This window comes from Crocodylus porosus, unplaced genomic scaffold (assembly GCF_001723895.1).
Source record: "Crocodylus porosus isolate Cpor-Errol unplaced genomic scaffold, CroPor_comp1, whole genome shotgun sequence".
NCBI classification, from domain to species: domain Eukaryota; kingdom Metazoa; phylum Chordata; order Crocodylia; family Crocodylidae; genus Crocodylus; species Crocodylus porosus.
In genome coordinates this window covers 44,107,280-44,120,237 of record NW_017728910.1, presented here as the reverse complement: position 1 = coordinate 44,120,237, position 12,958 = coordinate 44,107,280, and the positions used below count along the sequence as shown (strand labels likewise).

Genomic DNA, 12,958 nt, shown 5'->3' with positions numbered 1-12,958 from the left:
ACAGGTTAACGTACTTATTCAAAACTATTCACGTCTGCAGAATTGCAAAGGAAATCTTAAAAGCTCCCTCGTGAGATTTCTGGCAATCCCTTCTGTTCTGCTAAGAAATACCAGGACAACAGCCTCTCCCACAGTATTATGCCACTTCCTTTGCAGCAGTTGAATATAAACAGAAATGTTATTGTTACAGTTTTTAAACTGAACTTAAAATTGACCAAATCCATCTGACCTTAAAATAACAGAGTTTATTTTAAATTTCACGTAAGAGTTAAAGCTACTTCTTTATCCAACCAGTTTTTTTCTCATTCAGTTTAAAGTCTATTGAAGGATCATTTTAAAGACTGTCTGATAAGTTTTCTGGTGATTCTTTAAAGAAAGTCCAGAAAGAAATATTAGACAAACGTAATATGAACCCTGTTGTCCCACTTAAATTTGTCTGGACGCATTAAGGGAATTATACCAAGGTAACTGTTCGGGTAGAATTCCAGACACTTCAGGAATATGAAAATTTGCAACTATCAAATGGTCTTCATAGCATCACATTCACTGGGTCTCTCATGTTAAGGGCAATTATTACTTCAAATAGGATATTAGTGTTCAGTGATGACCACATATTAATATATATGAATTCTCCTAAATCAACACAACTTGTACTGAAGGAAATAGTAGGACGCAAACAACTGAATAAGAAGTACTGAAAATATAATCTCTTCGGTACGTAAAATGGAGCAAATTGATCTTTAAGTCCTTCAATATCATACAAACCTTTGAATGAAACATAAGGAAAGAACACTGATGAGTTTGATAATCCTACAAATGGAGCACTTTCAGTACCATTATAAACTAACTGAGATTATAATTTTACACCCATATTCCACATGCAGTTGCTGTCTTTGATATAGAAACAGGCAAGATCAGTACTATAAAACCAACTGAAAAGTCAGACTTGAAGTTGGGGGGGGAGGAGGGAAGAGGGAGTTTTAATGTTCTCTTACAGTAACACTATCTTAAAGATCACAAAAATGAGCAATTAGAATAAACTGAAAAACTTTAGCATGGATATGTTCCAGACAATTACATTACTAGATACCGTAAGAGAAATAAAAGGAAGAATGAAGAAGCAATCCATTTTGACATCAATACAAAAAGACTGGTTGAGGCAGAAAAGTGACTGAATTACACAAAAGAAAGTTCCTTACTACTTCATATTACATTCAAATGAAACTTCAGAACACGGAGTCCAAACTACTGAAAGTGCCACCAGAAGAAGCGAAGACATATGAAAGGGGGGTCCTTTTGACTTCTACTCAAAAAGAGCGAGAAACATGCAAGTTTTGGGGAGGCAATCTCCACTGCTTCTCAGAAAAGGGCAGGTTGTAGAATCTCCATTACTGAAAGTTTTAAGCGTAGTCGAGACAATTGTCTTGGATAGTATATGCAAGGTTGTTCCTGCCTTGAGGAGAGGCCAATAAGATATCCCCTTGAGATCCCTTCCAGTCCAATTTTTCTATGGCTGTGAAAATGAAGGTGTCACATGGAACTACTTATTCTATTTATACCTACAGACAACATCACCACACTACTACCAAGATGTCTCAGCATTTCAAAGCAGCTGGCTGAAGCAGATACTGAACAAGGCAGCTATTACATGGTAGGAAAAGTAAAGCACTCAGACATTTGCAGATCATTTTGTCTCCACTGGAAGAAGCGATACATCTACAATTGGCAAATTCATTCTGTTATTTAACGAATGATTTGTTTCATTCTTCACCGACTCTTAGCAGTATCATCAAGTAATGCCTTCCACCATGAACAGTGGCCAAGGACAGAATAAGTGATCCAGGCTTTGCTGTAAAGATCTTTGTTATTCTCCTGCTAGCACTGTAAAAAATATGATATAATTGAGTTTGAGGCTATGAGCCCTTAGGAAACTCTGTAACACTTTCCTTTTCTGCAACACTGTCTTCTGATTGTCATAGGATCATGGAAAGAAGGGCTACAAGGGACCTTACAAGGTCATCTAGTTCCAGTCCTCTGCTCTAGGCAAGATCATCCCTGACTCAACCATTGCTGTTAAGTGTCTGTTCAACCTGCTCTTGAAAACTTCCAAGGACAGAGATTCCACAATTCTTCTAGGTAGCCAGTTCAAATGCTTGATGGCCCTCAGTCAGAAAGTTCCTCTTAATTTCCATCCCAAATTTCCTCTGCCGCAGCTTGAAGCCATTGCTCCTACTCTCCTACCTAAAAACCACAAAGACAAGGATATCGCCATCTTCTCTAAATCCCTCTCTCAGTCCTCTCTTCTCCAGACTACATAACCCTATTTTTCAGCTTTTCCTCATAAGTCTTGCTTCTCAGACCCCTAATCATGTTTTGTCACTCTATGCTGGACTATGTCTAATCTATCCACATTCTTCCTAAGTGTGGGGCTCAAAATTGGACACAGTACTCCAGGTGAGACCTCAGCAGTGTTGAGCACAGCAAAAGTATCATTTCCTTTGATTTGGAAGTGACATTGCCATTAATATAACCCACTGTGTTGGCTTTTTCCCTTTTTTTTGCAACAAGAACTCATATTTAGCTTATGGCCTCTTGCAACTCCTAAATCCTTCTAGGCAACACTGCTGCCTAGCCATTCATTCCCCAGTATGTATTTGAGCATACAGTTATTATGTATCAAGTGATGGACTTCATGCTTGTCTTTGCTGAATCTCATCTGATTGATAACAGACTATTTTTTCCAGTCTGTCCAGGTTATTCTGGATCCTAGCCCTCTCCTCAGTGCACGCAACTCTGCCCAAATTGGTGTTGTCCACAAATTTGCTAAGTGATGATGAGCCGCACATAATCCTATCATCCAAATCATTAACAAAGATGGTGGACAATACAAGATTTAAGAAAGACCCTTGGGGAATGTCACTTGATACCATCTTCCAGCTATCTATTCAGTCACTCATCGAGTACAATGATCCAACCAGTTATGTATCAACGTTACATAAAGCATCTAGCCCGTCTGCTCCTCTCTACAAGTTAGAAAGTCAAGTTCAAGGCATCAGGCTTTAATTTCAAAGTAGTCAGTACTCTGAATCTAGCATATTCAAAAGTTCACCTATTACTCAGAGATAAACACTGCCATCAACAGTGATGTGCTTTAGCCATAATGGAACTTCAAAAACAGGAATTCACCTGTGTTTTACTGGGAACAGTCTGCGACTGAGGAATTAATTCCCAAAGGACTTAAAAGACGAGGACAAATCTCATTCACTTTCTACTCAAATGCAAGGCATTCTTTTGACTTCACTTTCCTGAAACGTAGAAGTATGTACATTTAAAAAAAACAACAAAACAACAACATCCAAATAAAAAACTTTGCATTATGCACAATGCTCCCTCAGAAATAATCTCCCCAGGATTAAGTCCTGATCTTAATCACACAACTAAATCACAAGTGTATATTAAAAGATGGAATTTAGATATTACAGTGATGTATATGGTATGAGAACCTATATAGAATAACAGAAGAGAGGTTGACGACATTGCTGGCACAATCTCAGGCCCAATCTGGTGTCCACTAATTAAATGTTTTACCAAACTATGGCAGACGAGATTACCAAACTACAGAATCTTTCTACTACATAGTCAACAAGACTGGCCACAAGAACAAAAGGTCATAGATTAAATTTAAACAGAGCCACCCCCACAAAAACCCCAGCTTTGCTGAATGCCTGCCCAAATAGGAAAGTCTTACACCCTTACTGAAAGATGTCCAGGCACAGTGCGCATGTTTGGGCAATGGAGGCAGAGGGGAAGGATGCTCACTGCATATGTGGTGTAGGGTGGGAAGGAAGAGGGGGGACTGCTGTATGTGCATGCAGTGCAATGGCCACCCATACAGTGCAACAGCTACCCACAGAGAGTGCAGCAGTATGGTGTGAGGAAGTGTGGCCCAGGGGCCTGTGGTTTGTGCTAGAGGGTCTTCCAGGGCATGCAACCCCTGCTAGTGCAGCGTGTACAGCATGCAGCCTCTGGCTGCTTAGAAAGTTGGACAGCGCTGACTTTATACATGCTAAGTGTATTTTTTGTTTACTATTCAGCAGTAGGTCTCATGAGTAAGCCATCATGCCAATGAAACAGCAACTAGATGAATTACTGTCTTAGTCTACATGAGTATTCACTTAATTATATGTCAAAGAAAATAAGGCAAATGTCTCTGAAACAGAACAGCATGCAAAGTGCCTTGTAAGGCCTTTTTGTAGTTGTGTTGGATTATTCAATAAATTCCCATGTGTTAACAACTTGTGGTCTGTAACATTCATCTAAATTTTCATGGAAAGCACTGTCACATTTTATTTTTCTATTTTTTTATGTTCAGCATGTTTAGAAAATAGAAGAAAGACTAGATTGCAATACAAGCACATGAGACATAAGCCTGAATTTAATCTGCAATTTATTTAACACTATTTTATGAAATGTTCCATTAAAAATGAATTAATAATTCAGGTGGTTAATGTCAGGTTTACATGTGTCTAAGTCAGTGGTTCTCAACCTTTTTAAATTCAAGATACCCCTTGGTAAATTCTAGCTCTTACTTTTCACTTGTTTTCTCACTACAGAAAAATAATGGAGGAATTTCTCTATTGTAAAAATCAAATGCTTTTACTCCTCTGAATCCCTGAAATCTCTGGGTTTACCTATGAATTATATTTGCACGTTATGGTTGACAATCATTCCTAAATCAATATTGCTCCATTTGACTGAATATCTTTTATTTCAAACAATTTAGAGTTAGGTACTCCCCTAATAAGTAATTCATCTCGTTAACAGATAATGAATCATCACATACAGCCTCAATTTATTCCCGACTGTTAACAGGGTACTAAAGTATGCATCTACCTTTAGGCACAGAAGTAATCCTGTGGATAAAAATTGGGACTGATACAAGAAACTTATATAACAATTTAAAATAGAGAGGGACTAATGCACGTCAATTTTTTCTTGGGTCTGTTCTATCCCAGTATAAATGGAAACTAAACTATAGTCATTTAGCAAGTGTGCTTTCAGAGGTAAACTGTCTTTATTCATGGAACAGAGTGGACACATATTACAGTACAGCAATATCATTACATCACAGCCACCCAGATGTCTCACCAACTTCTGCTCAACGATAAAGCTCCAACCACACAGTCTAAAGGTGTGTGCACAAGCTACTTTTTTGCCATTTAAAGTGCTTTATTGCTGTGGTTAACAGAAGTGCGTGACTTTACAGCACTTCAAAAATGGGTATAGTACTTTAAATTAACCCTTGTTAAATGAGGTATTAAATCTGAAGTACCATATTTCGCAGCACTTCAGCAATTTATGGCGCTTTAAATAACTTCCATACACTTGTCAAATTTGACCAGTGGAGAAGCCCCAGGAGGCCCCAGGGCACCCCCTGCCTCCTAGCTTGGAAAATGCAGGGAGGATCAGAAGCCACGCCCCACATCAAGCACTACACTTCTGTCATGTTTAAGGGTGCTGTAACTTTATATGCTATAAAAAGTGCTCTAAATTACAGTTCGGTAAAATGTGCATGGAGCACTTCTCTACACGTACTAAAATACAGATTAGATAAGCAAACTGATCTGGAGGAACATCATTTTAGTATGCCATACAGAATGGATGAACTTGAATAAGTCACTTAAAGAACAGCTGAACTCTAGACATGCACAAAACAGATGAAGCATTTTTGTCCCACAACCAAGTTATGGGTGCTGCAGCAACAGAAAGAGGCATCGCTTGTGCATGATTCTGGAAAAACATCTAAATAACAACAAGGATGTGAAAGGAAGAGTCCCACACTGAATGAAGTAGAATTGTTTCTTTTGTCCATATCCTGTCAACAGTTAGGCAACATGCTTAAGTCCTTTACTGAATTGAAACCTTATGAGTCACCATTCAGTAACTATGGTGGAAACCATTAACATTATTAGCCAAAAATGTCATCATACTACTTACTTTGGCAGTTTCCTCTGTGTTCAACTTGTTACCATTTAAGAGAATAATCTTGAAAGGGTTGCTAATATCCCAAACACTCTGGGTCAGCTGCTCAAAAAGAAGTAGAATCGTCAAGGTGTATATATATATATAAATAAATAAATAAATAAATAAATAAATAAATAAATAAAGTATAGTAGTACTAATACTACTATTACTCATAAATACACACATATATACGCTACATTATACACTCACTTAGGCATGTGTGCAATGTAGGAATGTTACACATTACAAGCTTTTGCAATGTTACTGGAAAAATCTAGAAAATATGGCTAAACATTTAAACTAACAAATAAATAGTTTTTTAAAAAATTAAGGCAGAATAATTGAGCAATGAAAGACAGCACTTAAAATGGTCTAAACAATATATTGCCACTGAAGTATGCCTGAAATACATTCAGTACCGGCTATCGAAAATTCAGAATAATAAATGTTACTTCCCACAGATTTCCCATAATCATCAGGCAAACGTAAACTGTTAAAAAATAAAGAAAGAAAACACTTCACAAAATATTATCACTGAATAAAAGTCTATCTTTGTTTCTAAGGATGACACTTGTGGAAATTAAAATCTTATTTGGTAGTACAGGCTCCCATTAGTTAGACATAAAGTCAAGAACTTGTAAAAATGCCAGTGTTTGTTATAATGGCAACGCCATGCAAAAAATGCACGTCTGAAGTAGACAAGGCTCTTCTGAGCTAGTGGAGACAACACTTCTACTGAAACTGAGGAAATTAATAGGTGTGCAAACTTCGGTCCGCAATTTGATTTGGTGGAGATTCGGCCTGATTCGGTGGCCAAATCTCCAAATCCAAATTGAATTAGAGGACACTTTAATCTCTCCGAATTGAATCTGAACCCTCCAAATCAATTCAGAGAGATTCAGACAGATGCAGCTTTAAATATTTTTTCTACATGCCTCAAGGTACCAGGCAGCTTATCAACACTATGATGGTAGAGCAGATGGAGCATCCCACAGAAGTGAAGAGCGTCCCCAGTGCACTCAGCAACAGATCTGGAAGTGGACCAGAGGTACTTCCGGGTCCTCCAGGGAGCATGGGGGGGGGGGGTGCTCCCTGCAGCCCCACAGCTTGGCAACTGGTGCTTCCTGGGTCTGGGGGGGTACCTGGGTCCCCCCATGACTGATCACACATCTGGGAAGGTGCAGGGGTGAGGGCTCCCCCACTGCACTCCCCAGTGGACCCAGAAGTGGACCAGAAGTACTTCTGCTCCACTTCCGGGTACACTGCTGAGCATGTGGGGGGCCCAGCCCGCACTCCTGTGGGACGCTCCATCCACCCCAGCATCACGGGGTTCAGGAGCTGTTCCTGGTACCTCCAGGTATGTAAAAAAAATATTTAAAGCTGTGTCTATGTCCAAATTGCTGATTCTTCAAATCAGCATCGAATCTTGATTCAGATTTGGCCAAATCGAATCAGGAACAGTGCTCTGAATCAATTAAATGAATCACTGTCCCCGATTTGGGCCAAATCCAAATCCAATAGGGTTCATTTTGCACAACACTAGAAATTAGCTATCTCCTCACAGAGCTTCTTCAGCAACTAATTTCAGATGATCCCTCCTCTTCTTTGTCTGAATGAAAAAGAGTTATTGGAAAAGGAGAACTGCTTTGAAACACAGGGTATGAACATAACCTTATTTGAAAGGGATAAGAAGTAGAGCCTACAAGGCCTCCAGCCCTGATGTAACATCTTGAGCAATTGCAGGTATTGCCCTGCAGACAGCTGTAGTTTGTATCAGAAAAAAGGAGTATAAGAAGAAAACCATATGTAAAGTCCCATGTTTCATATCCCTCAGGATGGTGCATTCCCTTATGTTAACTAAAATACTCAAATCAACTTACAGTAGCTGTACGTGTTTTTTTTGGTGGCAGAGGAAGAGGTAAGTTGGATGATTTTCGGTTTATGGCAGCTTCTATGGCAATCATTTCCTGGTCACACATTTTCTTTATGCTACAACACTCAACAAGGGTCAGCTGAGGAAGAGTCCTGTTCATCACGCAGTTACGGATATACTGACAACAGACATAAAATGGTTGGTTATAACATTGCTTTCATCGTTTAAAATTACTTTAGTTTATGATATTTAGAAAAAGGAGCTTTGGATATGTAAGAGCTGAACTGAATTAAAATGGTGAGCAATGTTTCCTATGGTTATTATTAGATAATTATTAGCTATCCCTCAAACTTTCCTATTTCCACTTCAATTTGCAAAACCATAATCAAATTTACTTTTCAATCTTCCAGTGCCATCCTAATCATAATACTAAGTTCAATTTTAATAAGCAAATCAAAGTTGTGTGTAGCAAACAGATTTAACAAAAAAAAATATCTTTGGAATGTTTTTATTTTGACATCAACAGTTTCTAAACTAAGCCAATTAGCTATTTAAAGAAATCAACTTTTTGGAATTTCTTCACCATATTTGAATAAAGAAAGATTGCCTTGAACACTGAATAGAAAAATATTCCTACCTGGAACTGAATTAATGGTTGATCACCAAAAACATATTCCAGTCTTCCACTAACTTGCAACACATAGTCACTTGGATTGATTTCCTCATCTTCCCGCCCACGGATAGTCAAACGTTTTCGGATTGCCAACTCATTCAGCTTGATAGGATTTATGTTAGGAGATACTTGAAAACTAAATACATCCTGATAAGATAAGGAAATATTTACATAGGTTTACATACGTATATATTTAAAGTAGCATTTAATTTATTACTTTTTATGGTGGGGTCAATATCAAATTGTCTTCCCTCTAAATAAAGTCCTACATGAGAAAAAGTTGTCTGATCATTTAAAAAAAAAAAAAAAAATAGTATTTGAATCTTCTTGATTTCGGCACAAAAATATGCCACCACCATAAAGTTAGGGCTGACAAACTATTAAAAAATTAATTGCAATTAATTACAAGATCAAAAAAAAAAAATCACAACTTTGATCTCAGTTAAACAATAGTCAACACCTCTCTAACCAACAGCCAAGAGCCCATACAGCTCCTCCCCCACCAACACCAACAGCACACAACCTGAGCCCTGAGCCCAGCCCGCCCTGCGCCTGCTCCGGACTCGCGCTGGACGGAGCAGACCAGCTGGAACCCATGCGAACAGCCTTGACCCAGCCTACCTTGCGCCTCCTCCAGACTCACCTGCCCACACTGAGCAGAAGTGGTAGCTGGGCAGAAGCTGCTGCTCCATGTGGGGAAAAAGCTGCCCCTTTCCCTCAGCGCTGCCGGGTCTTCTTGTTGCAGCTGCCTGGAGCCCACGCCCAGGCTGCCCAGCAGCTCCTCTGCACTGCTATTGCTGCCCCACTGGGTGGCCTTAAGGTGATGGTGGCAGAGAGGAGCCCACAGGGCTCTGGGCAGCTGCAGCAAGAAGGGCTCAGCAACAGTGAGGGGGAGGGGCTGCTTTTTTCCTTGTGCAGAGCAGCCACTTCTGCCGGGCCACCACTGCTTCTGTCACTGCTCAGCATGGGCAGGTGGTCCAGAGCAGGTGTGGGGTAGGCCTGGTTTGGGGCTGTGCTCAGGTTCCAGCTGGTCCACTCTGCTAGGCTGAGTCCAGAGAGAGTGTGGGAGAGGCTGTGTTCTGTACACCCCATGTCAAAATGGAGGTGTGCAATTAATGCTCATTACAAAAATGAACGCGTTCATTTGTTCTGCGGTAATCGCATATGTTAACTGCAATTAACTGACAGCCCTAATACATAATTGCTATTTTTTTGAAGATTAATAAATGGCTGTCAATATTCTGTACAGAGTATATCTGAAATCTGTTTTAAATTAAACATTTTAAAACGGACTGAATTTAGAAACTATTTGCATATTTCCCATTCTGCTCTGAACTGATTTTTTTGTGTTAAAAGGTTAAGATAAGCAGTTACTGAACCCACATTATAGCATCTCCAAGAATACCATAGCCATGAATAAAGGTGACATGAATTCAAGTCTTCAAAAAAGAAGCATCTTCTGTTGAAGCTTCCCTCTCCCACAAGCATATTGTTATGCATAAATTTATCTGTAACATCCCAGGCAGGGTTTTCATATAAAAAAAATATTCTAGAAAGCTGTAGCCATTGTAAAATATAATGTGTGGTCTAGCAAGCATTCTTTTGTCTTGCACCTTATTAATATATGGGCTGTGTCAGCAAGAAGGACAACCCTTCAAAAAGGATCATAACCATAATAAAGTCTGTCGAAAATCAATTCAGTATTTTCCCAATTTCAAAACTATGTCCCACACAGCTTCCTTCCCTAGAGCTGCTACCAGATCTTGAAGGTTTGTCTTTCTCTACCAAAACTGATGAGGGACAAGACAACAACATTGCTTTTCTTCACAATTGCTGGTGCTTCACTACAGATTTGGGAAGTGGGGGACAGGAGGTGGAGGGCATGCATCCTTACATGCATGGGAAGTGGTTTCACTCTTTCAAATACAAGGAGTCAGTTTGGTTGGCTTCACAGGGCACTTTTACATGTGATCTGGGGTGGTGGTGGGGTGCACTTTAAATTAGAATGGCTCCGAGAGCTGTTTTAATTAAAGCACTGCCATGACTCCTGCATCAGCTTCCCCATGTCCCCGTGCTTAAAAATGGCAGCTGGGGTTCCTGAACTAAAGCTTGCTCTATGAGTTTCAGTTCAAGCACCACCTCCATCATTTTTAAGCACGAAGATGCTGATGCATAAGACGCACGAAGCTGCTATCAAGTCTGCTCCAACATGCTGGAATTCCAGCATGTCGCAGCAGTCTCCACACTCAGAGTTTCCTTATTATTCTGGGTAGCTAATTTTGGACATTATTCCTTTTTTTCCTGTAATTCATCAGTTTGCTTTCCCCTGCTGAAAGGAGGTGTTGGTGTGTATCCTTGTCAGTTTATTATTCTTTTTAATTATTTATTTTAAATTCTTGCTTTTATAATGCTTTTAGAAAGCAAACAGAAAAACCCAGACTGGGACTAATGTACTAGAGTTGCTAGAATTTAACCACTAATGGCTTTCAAGACCAGGCCCAAGACCTTAAATTGGGCGCAGAAGTGTCCGGGACCTTGCCTACCTTCTGGCCCACACTGCCAGAGTGAATGCACAATCATGCCCCTTTGGCAACTCCACTCAGCTGAGCTGCCTAGTATGAAGAGCACTTCAGGCAGGCACCAGCTCATGAAGAGACCACCCTCAACTAGCAATGGAGCAGAATCTGCGTGGGGGCAGAAGCCTCAATTTTCAGTAGCTGGTACTTTCACATTATTTTTGTATCAGCCTCACAGACAGAGATTTATAATAACATATTTTGGAGATAACAAAATCCCTACACCAAAACCAGCTTCCATTCTTCCCTTTTTTGGGTCACTGATCAGTTGCCTAGCCTTAGCTAGTTGTACGCTGCTGCCAAAATAAGTATTGCTATTTTGATCAGTTTCCAAAGCCAAAAGACTGTTTCATCATTTTCTCCCATTTCAATTCATTTTTAGAGATTTTATCAGCAACATTATCAAAACAGTAGAGTCATAACTGGGAAGTTCCATGCTCTGGCGAGCAGTTCTGCACAGGGCAGTGCTGGCTGCTAGCAGCAGTGTGTATGACTCCCAGTTGCGATGGAAGCTATTTTCTCGCCCCCATTCGCCAGTGACTGCACCTGAGGCCGCTGTCTCAAGAGTTCCTCACCCTCTTAGTTATGCTACTGCAAAACAGTTAACTCAAAGTATGAGCAAATGAAAGCAATCACACCTGGGAAATGTATTAAATGGTTCTGAGTTGTTTTTTTTTTTTTTTGTAAATCATCCATTCTTACCCAATTCTACTGTTGTAAAAGCATAGCAGGGACATACTAGAGATACATACATGATGAAACTACTCCTACAAAGAGTAACATTTTGGCTAGGGACAGATATTACATAAACTGGTTTAAGTGATCAGAAACTGGTTTAAACTTGTAACAGAACAGACATTCAGTGCACATAAACCAGTTTCAAAATGGCTGAAACTGGTAGAAGATAAGTCTGGTTGAATGTAGTACCAGGCTTAACTGATTTGGCTCAAACCAGTTCTTGCAAATGTCTGTCCCAGACCCCTTCCTGGTTTAGAGTTAAACCAGACTCCCCCAGCATCTCAGCGTGCTCTCTGGGCTGGGCTCTCCAGCCAAAACAAGAACAGGCAGGAGTGAGGTTCTGGCCAGGGAGGGGTTTGATTCCCCCACTCTCTCTCTCACCAGCAGAGACCTGAGCCAGGTCTGCCAGGTGCTTCCCTCTCGCTGCTGCACCATGGCCCTGGAGGCAGAGGGGGCAGGGAGGAGAGTTAGTTTCCCCTCTACCCCGACTGGCAGCCAGGTCTGCCTGCCGTCTCCACCGCATTCACTCCCTGGTGCAGAATAGGCCCCTGCTGTCCTCTCTGCCAGACCCTGGAGGAATAACCCCTGTCCCTGCCCCCCACCCCAGGGGCCCTGTCTGGCTGTGCCCTCACACCACTACTGCAGCAGGAGTGGGTAGGGCCCTTGTTGCGGGCAGCAGCCCCTGTCAAATGTCAGGGAGTGCGAGCCCCTTACTAGTGGGGACACTACACTGAGAGCCAGCAGAGCTGCAGCAGGCTGCATGTGCTGCCTCTGAGAAGAGGCTCATGCTGACAGAAATGGGGATGGGGGCTGCTGCCCCAGTCACAGTAGCTCCTGCCCCACTGCTTCAGTGGATGGGTGGGGGTGGGGCAGATCCAGGCACTGCCTGCAGGACCTCTGGAGGGAGAAGAGGAGGGCAGGGAACGGGGTTCCCCGCTCTGCCCCGGGGCACCGCAGCCGGATCTGCCTGACCCAGCCACAGCCGCCTCTCCATCGGCACACAGGGCAGCGTCCGGTGGAATAAGCACCCTTCTGCCAGGAGGGGGCTGGCGCCAAGTGCAGACCATGTGGCAG

General features: G+C 41.2%; 1 protein-coding gene across 4 annotated transcripts in view; it reads right to left on the bottom strand.

The window, feature by feature from the left end:
• Positions 1-12,958, bottom strand: part of PIK3CB (phosphatidylinositol-4,5-bisphosphate 3-kinase catalytic subunit beta) — a 170,206-nt gene that overhangs the window by 44,673 nt on the left and 112,575 nt on the right. For 3 of the 4 annotated variants that reach the window (XR_002100665.1, XM_019533092.1, XM_019533093.1), the window contains 3 exons: positions 8,535-8,717; positions 7,905-8,075; positions 5,998-6,087 (listed from right to left, as the gene is read on the bottom strand). Coding sequence is in view for 3 of the 4 variants with exons in the window: in XM_019533092.1 (XP_019388637.1) it covers positions 5,998-6,087; positions 7,905-8,075; positions 8,535-8,717 (444 nt within the window). In the remaining variant the exon portion in view is untranslated. The remainder of the gene's footprint in view (positions 1-5,997; positions 6,088-7,904; positions 8,076-8,534; positions 8,718-12,958) is intronic. The other variant, XM_019533094.1, reaches the window with a different exon arrangement.